The 14538-nt window shown below is 40.1% G+C and overlaps 1 protein-coding gene across 1 annotated transcript in view; it reads left to right on the top strand.

The window, feature by feature from the left end:
• LOC121326791 (probable bifunctional methylenetetrahydrofolate dehydrogenase/cyclohydrolase 2) overlaps nucleotides 1–14538 on the top strand; it is a 55401-nt gene that overhangs the window by 14359 nt on the left and 26504 nt on the right. The window contains exons 5-6 of the mRNA XM_041270300.1: nucleotides 4984–5091; nucleotides 14102–14194. Coding sequence (XP_041126234.1) covers nucleotides 4984–5091; nucleotides 14102–14194 — 201 coding nt within the window. The remainder of the gene's footprint in view (nucleotides 1–4983; nucleotides 5092–14101; nucleotides 14195–14538) is intronic.

A 14538-nucleotide genomic window follows, 5' to 3' on the forward strand; every position in this document is an offset into this window, starting at 1 on the left:
GAATAGATTTGATTATTGTGGTCAATAGTCCATGTGATTAGAATGTTTATCCTAAATACTCTGCTGTATCATGCCAACACCTGAAATCTGTCAATTTTCTATAATATTGTGATGAAACTGTAGAAAGTGAATAATGGTGGATTGTATTTGGACAGAGGGAAGTAGAATGGGCTGTGGATGTGCAGAGTTCGCACGTGTTGGCTCACAAACCACTGAAAACATGTTTAAAAGTGGTCCAAAATCAGGGTAAGACCAATTGACAAAATGTTTATCTGCTGATAAGATGGTGGCGGCTTTGTGGAGAATGCTTTATGGTACTTGTAGAACACAGTACCCCCGTATCTAACAGAGAGCTCCGCGATGTAGAATAAAGTATTGCTTCAGCTCTTGATGGCATGTGGAAGTTAATGTCGCGTGACTTGAGTCTAACATTGATATCTTTACCTTCAATGATTTATTTTCTGATGTTAGGAGAGAGAGTGACGCCTGACAGAAGAGGCTGCTGAAATCACAGGCGGCTCGTCGGTACAGGCAAGTGAGGCATGGCCTGCTGAGCGTCGTCTGTCTGATTACACTATGTAACACAATTTTTGTTCCTGGGTAGTAAGTGTTATTGCCTAATTGGTTATGCCTCAAAAGTATAGAAAATGGCCATTATTCCCCACAAACTTTGCGTTTGTGACCAGGACAGTGATATTTACCTATTTCCAATGAGAAAATGGGCAAATTTGTGTCTTTTCGTTCACATAAAGTCAGAAAAAAAAACAACATATGAATCCAAATTAACATGTATTTATACTAAAGTAATACAAAAATGACTAAAAAAGATTTAGAAGTGAGTAGTTTTTCGAGATTTACGATTATACTGTAAATCACTTTCACGAATCAGCCCCCAAATGTAGTTTCCCATCATGTTCTCGTTATACTATCCTTGGTAGCGGCATTCAAAGTCCAGTATATCCTGGTGGAAGCGCTCGCCTTGCTCCTCCGAGTACGCTCCCATGTTCTCCTTGAATTTATCAAGATAAGCATCAAAGATATGGACTTTGAGGGACATCATACAGCCCATTGTGCCGTAGTTCTTCACCAGAGTCTCAACCAGCTCCACATAGTTTTCAGCCTTGTGATTGCCCAGGAAGCCCCGAACCACTGCGACAGCAGGAAGCTGGAAGATTGCAGTACTGTGGCACAGAGCTCACAGGGCCTCATGAAACTGCCTGGTTACCACAGCAACTTAACACTTGTAGTAGTCGCTCGATGAGAGCATTGCCGTGGTAACCATGGCCTGTGAGACACCAGTGGAAAGTTGCAGCACAGCAATGTCGTTGGAGTTAATGGTTTTTTTAAATTTTTTTAGCAATGGTTTGTTTTGAAAGTGATTGTTATGTGAGTAGGGTTCACGTAATATGTTACAAAGCACAAAACTAGAACAAGGACAAAGCTGAGTTTCCCATGTTGAACTGGGAGTTGAAACCAAATTGATGTCCTTATCCATTATGATTTATTTTTTTTTGATGACTGCTGAACGTAAGTAGAAGTGAATCGCTAAACCAGGAACCCACGTGGGGAACAGATGCAAGCGAGATGATTGACAGATCTACTGCAGAGGTGGGCGTTGAGAGAACAGAGGCTGCAATGTCATCTGCAAGGAGACGAGAGATTAACCGAATTGTGCGATTCTGTTATCGAATGAGCAGGTGGGCAGGGACACTCCTGCTACTTTAACACTAAACTGTTACAGAGGAGAAAATACCTTTAGAGTAGCTTTTAGAATCTTGAGTACGAATCTTTAAAGAAAAGTCGGGGAGGGTCGCCTTTTTGTAGTTTGCAGGTGGAGGAAAAGACAAACAAAGCTTTGTAATAGATGTTAAGGACAAGGCGATTGCTGCAGACGGGAATGTTGATGCCTTTGTCGAACAGAGCTTGATAAAGTTTAATGGCACGCTTTGAACAGTGCGGTTGGAGATTGGATAACTGTAGGCTTAACTGGCGATGCAGTGACCGCAGCAAGAAAGAAAGAAGCTGAAGGATGAGAAATCTTCAGAGCAGGTAGGGAAATTGCTCTAAATCATCTGAGCCAGATGAGAGAAAGAGAAGACGAAGTTTAGTCTTAGTAAAGAGAGAAAGTTTACCGTCGAAAAATGCAGTACAGATCGCTTGAACCTGTTGTGGAACAGATCTCCCAGCGACTGTCTGGCTTTAAACTATGTCAGTTTCCTTTTTTTCATGCCCGGGATGATTCTGGGCGCTCTTCTGTGCACCCTTTCTACAAGGGCAATTGTTATATTTTAAGTCTTTTTTTAATGCTCTATGAAGTGCCTTTTTTTTTGCTGAATATTTTTTTTAATTGATCTATTAAACCTTTTTGGCAATTTAGTTTTACATTTAGATTTGTCTACTTTAGGGATGTAATTGTTTTGCGCCTCTAGTACTACATTTTTGAAGAACAACCATCCTTCTTCTGTGGGTGTTTTCTCTATTTTACTCCAATTTTCTCTATTACTTCTGTTAGTCTCTGTTTCATACCTTCATAGTTTGCTTTTCTAAAATTGTAAACCTTAGCTTTAGTCATTACTTTTGGGGTTTTAAAAAACACTTAAAATGAGACCATGTTGTGGTCTGAGTTTGCCAGTGGTTCTCTGACCTCTGTTTTAGTTATTCTATCTTCGTTATTTGAAAAGACTAAATCAAGGCATGCCTCCCCTCTAGTGGGTGCCTTGACAAATTGTGTTAGGAAGCAGTCATTTGTCATTTCCACCATTTCTATTTCATCCGCTTCGTGCTACCCACCGGGTTTTCCCATTTTATTTGGGGGAAGTTGAAATCCCCCATTAGTATGGCTTCTCCTTTGCTACACGCATTTCTAATGTCATTGTATAACAGATTATTTTGCTCACTCCTTTGCTATCTGAATCTGAATCTGGCGGTCTATAGCATGGTCCTATTATTATGCCCTTTGAATTTTTGTCCGTTACTCTGACCCATATTGATTCGGCTTTGTTTTCTTTGTCCAGGTTTAACACCTGGGCTTCAAGACTGTTTCTTATGTATAGCGTTACCCCTCCCCCTCTTCTGTCCTGCCTGTCTTTTCTATACGGTGTATACCCACAAATAATATATTTGTCCCCATCACTCTCAGACAACCACGTTTCTGTAACACCTATCACATCATAGTTACCTGTTAGTGCAGTAGCTTCAAGTTCTAGAATTTTGTTTCTGATACTTCTAGCATTTAGATAACTACATTTAATGGTTGTCTTACCTGAGTTGTTGTCCTTGTTTTGATGCGGTCTCCCTTCTGTTTTTTTGTTGATTTCTCCCCCCTTCCTTTCTAGTTTAAATGCTTCTGAACCTGCTCGAGGATCTTTTCTCCAAGTAGACTGGTTCCCTTGTTATTTAAATGCAGTCCATCCCGTCTATACAGATAGTCCTCGTTGTAGAATGTGGTCCAATGATCAAGATAGGTGAAGCCTTCCCGTGTGCACCACGTCTTCAGCCATGCGTTTTGATTAATTATTTCCAGCCGTCCATATGGTCCTTTGCAAGGTGCCGGTAGTATACCAGAAAATACCACAGTTTTGGTTTTCTCTTTTAATTTCCTTCCTAGCTCTCGAATTTGTTTTGCAGGGATTTTGGTCTGTCTCTTCCAATGTTGTTTGTACCGATGTGGACGACTACTACCGGGTCGTCTCCTGTTCGTTCTAGGAGCCTGTCCACGTTCTCAGTGATGTGCTTGACAGAGGCTCCCGGAAGGCAGCACACTGTTGTAGTAAGGGTGTCCAAACTGCGAATTGAACTTGCTGTGTTTCTCAATATGGAGTCCCAAACAATCATGACCTCCCTTCTTTTTGCTGTCTGGTCACCACTGTCAATAGGGTCGTGGATGTTGTTCCTTTCATTCTCTTGTTGTTGGTTCTGCTCATCAAAATTTTGAAGTGGCTCAAATGTGTTGGTTGTTTTGATTTCTGGTGGTTGTGTTTGACGAAGTTTCTTTTTTTCCCTGCTTCTGCCTACCTGAACCCAGCTGTTCTGACCTTCTATCTCCCTGGTGGCTTTCAGTCTGTTAGGGGTGATGCAGACTTCCATGAATTGTGGGTGTGCCAGTTCTTCAAGATCCTGTTGCTGTCTCACTTCTTCCAGCTCCATTTCTAGCATACTTACTAGTTTATGCAAGTCCTGGATCGCGCGGCACTTTACGCACACTTGGTTTAACTCCGCTGGGTTTTCTCGGATTTCCCACATCAAGCAGGTGTCACAGATTACTGGCTTGAAGACCACGTTGAGGGTTTTTTTTTTTTTTTTTTTAAATTTAGTTTCTTCTGCAGCCGTCAAACTGCTTCTAAACTGCTCTGTACTTTTCCACGCCTGTACTTCTCCCACTCGCTGTCACTTCCACTCGCTGTCGCTGGGAAGACTGCCTCGTTTAACTGCGTTGTTCTGCTGTGCTGTTGGCTCCTCCCCTCGCCCATGTCTCAGAACAGCGCTGAATTTGAATTAGCTGCTCCGCGTTTCAGCTTGTTTTGTTATCAGAAAAACACACGTGGCTGTTTGCCTTTGAGCTGCTGCTGTGTTTCCCCAATGTCCTGTGTTTTCTGATTAAAGCAATTAAAGATACAATTTCTCCTTACTGCTTCTAAACTGCTCTGTACTTTTCCACGCCATATCTACCCTTTAATGTTTTTAATAATAAGATCATACTTAATTCATTTTGGAAAGTAATTTCTTTAGATTATTTGAGATTTTTTACATTATATCCCTCTAATTAAAATTAGACAGCTCCTCGGCTAGACAGCTTCTTCATTCAGTGGGGTGTATTTTACAACCAGTGCCAGATGTTAACAATGCAAATTGTAAACCTGCCGTAATAAAATATCAGTCTTTATTTCATTTATAAAAACAGTTTTTAACAGCTTTACATGTTGATTTATATTGCTCATTTATTTCTGTTGATATGTAATTATTACATAGTGCTTCTGTCTTTAGGGATTGAAACATGTGGTAAAAATGTTCTGGTTGTTGGAAGATCGAAGAATGTAGGCTTGCCTATTTCAGTGCTTTTGCATACTGATGGAAGACATGAAAGACCTGGCGGTAAGTGATAACCTTATTTGTCAAAGTTGGCAGTTAAGCAGGTAGTAAAATTAAACAGTCAGTTGAATCGTATTACATATTTGTACAGAGACACATGGTGCAGTACTGTTACTGACCCAGCACTTCACTGAATTAAAATATCTGGTTCAATTTTTATAACTTAAGCAGTTGACAGAAGCAGAGTTGAATGGGTTAGGTATCAGTTTTTTTTTTCACAAAGTAAAGTTTATCAATTATTTTTGTTTTCAATTTTTTATCAAAACTACTTGTAAAGAATACATTTAGATCAGTGATCAATAAACACATTAGGAGATGTGCCTCATTTGCTGATTGCTAATTTATACTGATTCATCATTTTTTCAAAGGAACATATGGCAACTCTGGCTTGATGACTACAGTAAAAACAAAGTCTGCAAACAAGGCGATGAATATTAGCGTTACAGCAGAAGTGATTTATGAAGCTCTTTATTATATTACATAAAAAAAATTATGTTTTTGTAAAGTCACAGATCACATAAATTGCTTTAACTGAAGTGGCACAGCCAGGTTACACAGTGCTAATTTGTTGCAAGCTTTTATGCTACGTACACACATTGCTAAATGCAGTTGTGAGTTCACCTTTTGCTTTTAATACAGTTTGTATACACACACAGTTGGAGCCAACGAGCAAATCACATTTCAGCAAATATTTTACTATTAAGTTGTAGTAGAATATAGTAGTCTTCAAAGTTCAAAGACTAGTAGAGGTCAATGAGGTGCTATGCCACAGGGGAAATATATGCATATATGCAATAAGACCTGACAGGGTGTCCTTATATTCCATATATTCAATGTATACTGACTCCCTGAATGGCCTTATTGCATTGATATTCCAGATAAAACGGTGGATTTGAAGAAAAAAAATTATCATTGGAAAAAATACACCAGGGGGCGGAGTTGAGACAGCACTGAGTTTTTTTTTTTTTATTGCAGTATGCTTCTATTTTTTTTTTTTTTTAACAGTGACTTGTGTACAGATTGTACCATTTTAAGAGTTTTAATTGCTTTAGTGTAAATCATTAAATTTATTTTAAACTTAATCTACTGTGCGCAGGGCATTAACCATTTCACTTATTTTTATCCAAATAGCAACACCTGTTTGATTGTTGGCATGGACAGAATTAACCCCTTCCCTGCCTACCTTACATTCTCACACACTATGTATACAAGGAGGGCTAAGGCCCTGCAACACCATATTTTTAGTTTTGTGTAATATCCAACTTTTTCTCCAAATACCGCTTTTTTGTTTTTGCTAGCTTGTCCTAGAAAACAGGCAGCTGGGCTTTTGTAATATTCTCTTGCCGCTTTCTTTTTTGACAGTCTCACCTTCCTCCTCTGCAAAAGAGTAATTTTTTTCTAGCTTCAGCAATCTCTTCCTCTTGTCCATTTTACCTAACTAGAATGCCTGTACCACAATTCACCTGTATTACATTTATCCAATGAAGTGATTGCTTTCACCACAAAAAATAAATATTAACGTAACTTCTTACGTGATAGTTAGACATTTTCATGGTAATCTAAATCGACGTACTTAAAAGTAATATTACTCTGCTGTGTTTTAAAAATACATATGTAACTAGTGTGACCCTGATGCCTTGTGGGTGATGTCAGACCAGGAAGAGAAAGGACACAGACAGTACTACGCTGTATGAAGCACTGATGCTCATGCTTAATAGTAAATTAGGTTTAAACAGAAAACAAAACACTTTTCAAAAGTAAACAGCACTGTGACCAAAACAGATGAACAAAACTGTCACAGAACAAAACAAGAATGGGTAGCAATTGTTTTCTATATCCTTTTCATCTCACGAGTCATGTTTCTCGTTCCGCCTCGGAACAGCTAACCCTGTTCAGCCAAAGATGCAGGTTTTTATAACTGTGACCGTCTCCAGATTAGTAATAAATTAATCAAACTGGAGACAGTCACATTCTACGCAAGTTTAGCATGGATGGGGAATTTTAACCCCATTCATGCTGTAAAATAATTAATAAAACAACTTGTTTTTAAACACCAAACCATACATTTAAATAATACAACAAATACAAAATAATACATATACACACAGGGCGGGGTGTACCCCGTCACACTCCCCGCCCTCCTTATGCGTAGCACACATGGCCTTAACAGCGGTAAGGCTGGCTCCTCCAGCACTTGCGGTTCTGGGCATGGGAATGCTGACAGTGGTGCAGCACACTCCAGAAGTGGTGGTGGTGCTGGCAGTGGTGCTGCTGCCCTCAGTGTGGAACACTCCGGCAATGGCAGAGGTGCTGGGTACTCTGGACGTGACAGTGATAATGCAACCCTCAGTTGTGGACACTCCAGAAGTGGTGGCGGCGCTGCCTAGTCCAGCAGTGATGACGCTGGCAGCAGTAGTGCCGCCCTCGGTGCGGATCACTCCAGCAGTGCTGCGTACTCCAGCAGTGCAACTACTGTGGGTGGAGGTGGTCTGCTCACCTCTCCCCCCTTCTTTGTAGCCAGTGATTCCCTTTTCTTGGGCTCCAGCCCAGAATTTCCATTAGCACAACTGCAGCTGCTGGACACAACAAAGCCCCGAATGATGACAAGCAGGCATCCCCGGGCGATGGCGAACTTGCCTCCCTGGGCATTGCAGGCTTAGCCTCCCCAGGCGTGGCAGCCCTAGGTGTTGCCAGCTCAACAGCCTTAAGCATTGCAGGCCGAGGCATTGCCTGCTCGGCAGCCCTAGTAGGTGCAGGCTTTGCAGGACAGGGCAGGCCCTTGGGAGGCAAGGAGAGGAGCTGACCCTCGGATGGTAGGTTCAGTTCCTCATGTGGTGGAGGTGTAAGCAACAGTTGGTGTCCCTCTGGTGTTGAAGTTGGAAGCAGCAGGTATTCTAGCCCTGGCGGTGGAGGTGGGAGCAGCAGGCTGTCCCCCTCCTGTAGTGGAGGTGAGAGTAGCAGGTAGTCTCCCCACTGGCAGTGGAGGCGGGAGCAGTTGGTAGTCTCCTCTTGGAGGTGGAGGCGGGAGCAGTGGGTAATTCCCTTGGTCGCTGGAGACTGGTACGGCTCTTTCTCGGTCACTGGGGACTGGTGTGGCTCTCTTCTGGGCTCTGGAGTGGACGTGCCTACTGCCTGTGGAGCTGGAATAGGCATGGCCCCTCCCTATGGGAAAAGAAACATTGGAGGTATTCCCATATCTGCAGCCAGGTAGTTGCACACCATGGCTGCAATGTCTGGGAGGGATGCTGGGTGATGTTGGTGTTCCCAGGCTTCCCATTGCTCCCCATCGATCGCCGTCGGGAGGGCCTCCCTGAGCTCCACCTCAGAGTTCAGCAACCAGGCACTGGAGCTTGCACCTACTTCTTCCAGAGATGGGTGCTTCTTCCCTTCTTTATCTTCGGAGCAGCTGGCTGAAGGGGCCTGTGAATGACGCCGCACACGGTGGAGAGCCCAGGCCTGTCACACTAGGTAACATATTCTTCACGTATGGTAACTTTTTTGAAAATACCAGAGTTAGTAGTACTTGGCAGTATCATTGCTGAAGTGATTTTAAAAAGCCATATTGGTACAACAAGCACATTTTTATATTATGAAATACAGCTAATATGGAAGGGGCAGTGTTATGTTTGTAATTGAAAGTGTTTCTCCATACACAAATTTATTTCTTTAGTCAAACAGTGCACTTTTCACTCAAATGGACTGTCACCTCAGCCAAAAGAACAAGGAAATGATCGGCATATATTACCAATGGTATACACTTGTAATACAGTTTGAACTAGACCAGCAAGGTGCTGTGGCATATCAAAAAAGATGTGAGGAAGTCCTGAAGCTTTCTGGGTCTTCGGATGGTAATGCTGTCATATCCGGTCACAAAAATGTGTGCTGTAGCCTTTTACACTCCAGTCATCAACTGGGTTTGTAAAAACTTCTAGTGTGTATTGTTTTTACTCATCCCAGTATATTCAGAATTTCTTTTGAGAATTGTTTTAAAATAATGGAATGCAGATTGTAGTTCAGTTTCAATGTTATTCAACAACACATGGTACAGTACAGTACATACATAAAGAAATAAACTTGAGGTCGCTCAGTATTTTTGGGGCCAAAGTGTACTGTGTATGTTTTAAAATGCTTGTTCTTCTTAAACATAAATAACATTCTAAATCGGTCTTATCAATCAACACTTTGATACTGCACTACCAATAACTGAGCAATGAAATAGCTGATTTATTGATCTGACCAATGGTTTTCATGGTTCCTTTTGAGCATTATGCATATAAGCATAAAATACTTGCTTAAACAAATAATATAATGTAAAATTATATTATAACTTAAAAAGCTTTTGCAAGAGAGACTCTTTTTGTTGCAAGTTTTATATGAAGGAAGGCATGGCACAAATAACTTTGTCTTTTATAGAAATCCATCAAGAAAGATTCCTGTAGTTAAAATTAAGTTATGAGTAAATTGTCCAACCGGACTGCCATATATGGAAGAGGAAGAAATGAGAATGAGGCCAACCATTTTTGTTGTCTGTCATGGTAATAACCCAATACTGTAATAAAAAAAAAAAAAAAAAAATGTGTTACCTGAAGGAGGTAAGAATGTACTGTATTAGGAGAGTAAATGGAAACTGTAGGCGTGGACATTTCTTAAGCCATGCAATGTAATGATGCAACTTTGGAGTCTGTAGCAATTCTGCTTAAGGAAATTGTCACTATTACTAGTTTCCTAATGGAACTTGTGTAAACTAAGTGTGTTGTAACATGTTAGGAATTTTTCAAGTAGATAAATGTTTTTGGCTAAGACCTTAAGCAGGCAAGGCTTACAGTGCCAAGAAAAAAAAAAAAAAGTTTGTGAACTCCAATGATAATTATGGAAATTCCATAGTTTTACCATGATAGCCTTCTTGAATCATCCAATAGGGTTTATATTAAATCATTCAATGTTTTTTTTTAAACAAAATAATGTATGAATTAGACAAACAATGAATAATTAAGATTCAAGGTGTGTGGGGGGAAAAAAAAAACAAAAAAACCTGGTTTTATCAGCTCAATTAAGGGGATAATTAGAATCAGGTGTTTTTAAATAATTAGGTGGATCTTCATGGGTGAGTTTGGGAGGCCCCATCCTATATAAAGATCAGAAACTTTGAGTTTGGTCTTCACGATACAGGTGTGTGGAAACACGTCATACCACGATCAAAATAAATCTCTGAGGACCTCTGAAAAACAGTTATAGATGCTCATCAGTCTAGAAAAGGTTACAAAACCATTTCAAAGATTTGGGGCTCCACCAATCCACTGTCAGACAGATAGTCTACAAATGTAGAAAGTGCAAGACCACAGTCACTCTACCCAGGAGCGGTCGTCCTACCAAAATCTCTCCATGAACAAACTGGAAAATCATCAAGTAAGTCACAAAGAACCCCAGACTAACATCCAAGGATCTGCAGGCCACTCTCGCCTTAGCTAATGTGAGTGTTCATGACTCAACTCTCAGAAAAAGACTGAACAAGAATGCTGTTTGTAGAAGGATAGCCAGGAGGAAACCACAGCTCTCTAAATAGAACGTTGCTGCCTGTATGAAGTTTGCCAAAGAGCACATAAATGATCCACAAGACTTCTGGAACAATGTTCTCTGGACAGATGAATCAAATGTAGAACTTTTTGGCCTCAATGAGAAATGTTATGTTTGGCAAAAACCAGACACTGTGTTCGAACAGAAGAACCTCATCCCAACAGTGGTAATGTGATGGTTTGGAACAGCTTTGCTGCCTCAGGACCTGGACTGCTTGACATCATTGACACAACCATGAATTCTGCATTGTATCAGAAGATTCTAGAGGAGAATGTCAGGCCATCCGTCCGTGAGCTGAAAAGGAACCAAAAGTGGGTCATGCAGCAAGACAATGATCCTAAACATACAAGCAGATCTACAAAAGAAGGATGCAGAAATTCCACGTTTTAGAATGGCGTAGTCAAAGTCCGGACCTAAACCCCATTGTAATGTTGTGGCAGGACCTGAAGCGAGCTGTCCATGCAAGGAAGCCCTCAAATGTCACGGAGTTGAAGCAGTTCTGTAAGGAGGAATTGGCCAGAATTCCTCAAAACCGATGTGAGAAACTGACCAACAGTTACGGGAAACACTTAGTTGAAGTCATTGCTGCTCAAGGGGGTGCCACCAGTTACAGAATCTAAAGGTTCACATACTTTTTCACAGATGGATATTGAATGTAGAATCATTTGTGGATAAATAAGTCTTGAAAAGGTATCTTGTTTTTGTGTCATTTGTTTAATCAGGTTATCTTTATCTATTATTAGGACTCAGATTAAGATCCAATAACATTTTAGGTTTGAAATATGTGAAAATCATAAGGAGTTCACAAACTTTTTATCGGCATGGTATATAATAAAATGATGTACTTATTCTCTCTCCCCATACATTAATGTTTTTGCTCCCACTCCACATTGTATGAAATGATGTTAAAAGTTAGATTTGACTTTGTATGTGAAGCTGTTGTGATGTTTTCTGCCTTCTGTGTCTGCTTTACATCCCCATCTAGCAATCAGTGACACATAAAACATGCCAGACTGTGGAAGGGTAGTGTTACATCCAAGGCTAGAGGCAGGAGATTTGAAGTTCAGTGCTTTTTCTGTACATTTTTATTATGTACAAATTAAGCAAAAATAAATCAGTTAAAAAGCTATTGATATCTCCATGCGAGCACAACCCGCTAGTCTGAGAACTCCCTTAAACTAACCTTGAAAATTAATTATAACCTGGTCACATTCTGCATGTTTTCCCCAGGGGTGGGATTTTAACCCCATCTCTGTAAAATTAAAATAAAACACTATTTACTTGCAATACAGGAAATACAAATTACATGTGCAGGGCTTCTGCCAAACAGACCCAGAATGTAGCTTTTTGCATTGTCCCAATCTGCAACCACACTAATAGTAAAGTTTTGCATAGAGCTCCACGCGATTGCATGGCAATGTTTGTGGATTGCGGACCATGGGCTAGAAACATTCTAGTTTCACAGCCACCGGGGAATACACAACCAACTGCTTTTTATCCATCTTCATAAAAACATCTTTTCATTGGGGTTTCTGGTTAGAAGACTGTAGGTGACTTACATACTGTATAAGTGGGCGATATTTCTTCAGAAAAAATATGGAAACTGGATTGCTTACATTAATATTTTAAACACTATGACCATGCATTTTTTAGTTCAACATATTAAAGCGAAATACAGTTAAAAATGACCCCTATACTATACGGCTGGTTTCACAGATACTGATTAGCACTAATCCTGGATTACCTAAAGTACCGTAGATAAGATAATCCTAGATTTGGGCTAATCAGGGTCTGCAGGTCACTTTTAGAGCTCTTTAAACAAGTTTGAATAAACTTGGATTTTTTTTTTTTCCAAGAAGTTGGAACCAACCTCTGCTGCTATGAAGGGATGGACCTGATTGCAATGATGTTCTGATATCCTGTAGCATTCAAAAGTTGCTCCACTTTTATCAAGAGGCCCAATGTGTGCCATGAAAACACACCCCACACCATCACACCACCACCACTAGCCTGCAATGTTGAGACGCGGCATGATGGATGCATGTACTCATGTGATTTTCTTTTATGGGTCTTTCAGCACCAATGTTATACTGGACTGTCAGTTGACTAACTGTAGCCTGTCTGTTGCTCTGCACAATTCGTGTCAGCCGCCTTTCGCATCATTCATCAATGGGCCGTTTTCGATCACTGGCCTGCAGTTGGCTGGATGTCCTTTGGGTGGTGGACCATCCTTGATACACACGGGAAACTGCTGAGTGTGAAAAACCCAGCAGCGTTGCAATTCTTGACACATCTTATCAGAAGGCGAGACAGCAGTGCCAACCACAGGAGACTCCAGCTCCATCAGAGTTCAGCCTAGTTTACGCAAGTCACAGCGTAATCACATACTCACTGCACTGTGCTACGAGTACCTGTCTTGCTCTGAAAAGTGATCTGCGTTCATCATTTGAAATTACTGTATCCCAATTAAATGAAGTGACGTCCCAATTAAATGACATAAATACCATTGGGAAGAACCGTCTCCAGAGAGTGTCCTGTTTAAGCGAACATCCCGATTATCAGTATCCCGATTAGGTGGAATCAACTGTAATAATAACAACAGTAGACATGCTGTTCTGTTTAATTTCTTAATGCCACAAAATACAGAAAGATACTTTTAGGGACGTTTTTCAGTGTTGATATTTTAATAATACAAACATGTTTTGTAATGTTACTGTAACAAAAAAATGAACGAATGAATAAATAAATAGCCTATGCAAAATGCTGGAATGACCAGGCTTCTGGTTAGGAAAAGGGCACAAGATGCTGATCTTGGTGTTTACTTTACACAATTAGCATTGCAGTAGGCTTTTTTTATGAACATTTTAATGTTTTAATGGTGTTGAAATACACTTTGTTTTAATTTCCGTGTCACTGGTCTCTGGCCCCGTTTTTGTATAACTCAATACCCAGAGAGATTTTCTTCTAGCTCAGTCACTGACACAAATTACATCCTGACAGGTTGGATCTGGTTGTCCAAATTGTCAGTTTTCTTGTGATACTTGAGTTACTCTGAAATGTGTTTTAAGAAGAAACCGTTTGAACAACCTCTCAATTCCTTGTGTACCTCAAGAGGTTAAGTACTGTATACACAGCAAGTGTACAGTGATGAAGATGCGTAGTAGGAAATGCTTCATTTCTTTTTCATTCTTACATCCTAGATAACTCATTACAAGATAACAAAATGTCTGTTTCAAATAAAGTTGTATTTCCAGTTTAACGATGAGGTGTTCAAACAATTTATTTTAAAATATTTTTAACCATTTTGGTTTATAATGACTCACAAGGTGAAATCATAGTCTGTATACCCCTAATGAATATTTGAAACTATTTAATAACCCCCCTCACCTTTATTAATTGTGCAATGAGTTTATTAGATGTTTTGTATTTACAACTACAGGTGATTCCACAGTGACTATTGCTCATAGATTTACTCCTAAGGAGCAACTTAAGGTCCACAGCAGTCTTGCAGACATCATTATAGCAGCAGCTGGTAAGTTTTAAACAGTAATTATTTATATAGAAATATTTGTAAACATTAGTACTGCAGCTGTTTACTACAAATTCCTAGAATCTTTTTGTTAGTATACAATATTATGTTGATTCAACAGTCATAATTTACAATTGAGATGTTGGCATTCTTGCCGTGATGAAGTACAAACATTTCTCCACATGTATTTTAAGGCAACAATCCACGTACGCGTCTGCCAAAAATTACATCGCTGATAGAATTTAGAAACACGTATCACAATGTGATTTGCCTTGCACCAGTTTACCACCTTTCATGACTAAAATGGCAATTGCAAAAACAGCTCCGTCTGATGTGTGGGATTAACA

This window comes from Polyodon spathula, chromosome 2, assembly GCF_017654505.1.
Source record: "Polyodon spathula isolate WHYD16114869_AA chromosome 2, ASM1765450v1, whole genome shotgun sequence".
NCBI classification, from domain to species: Eukaryota; Metazoa; Chordata; class Actinopteri; order Acipenseriformes; family Polyodontidae; genus Polyodon; species Polyodon spathula.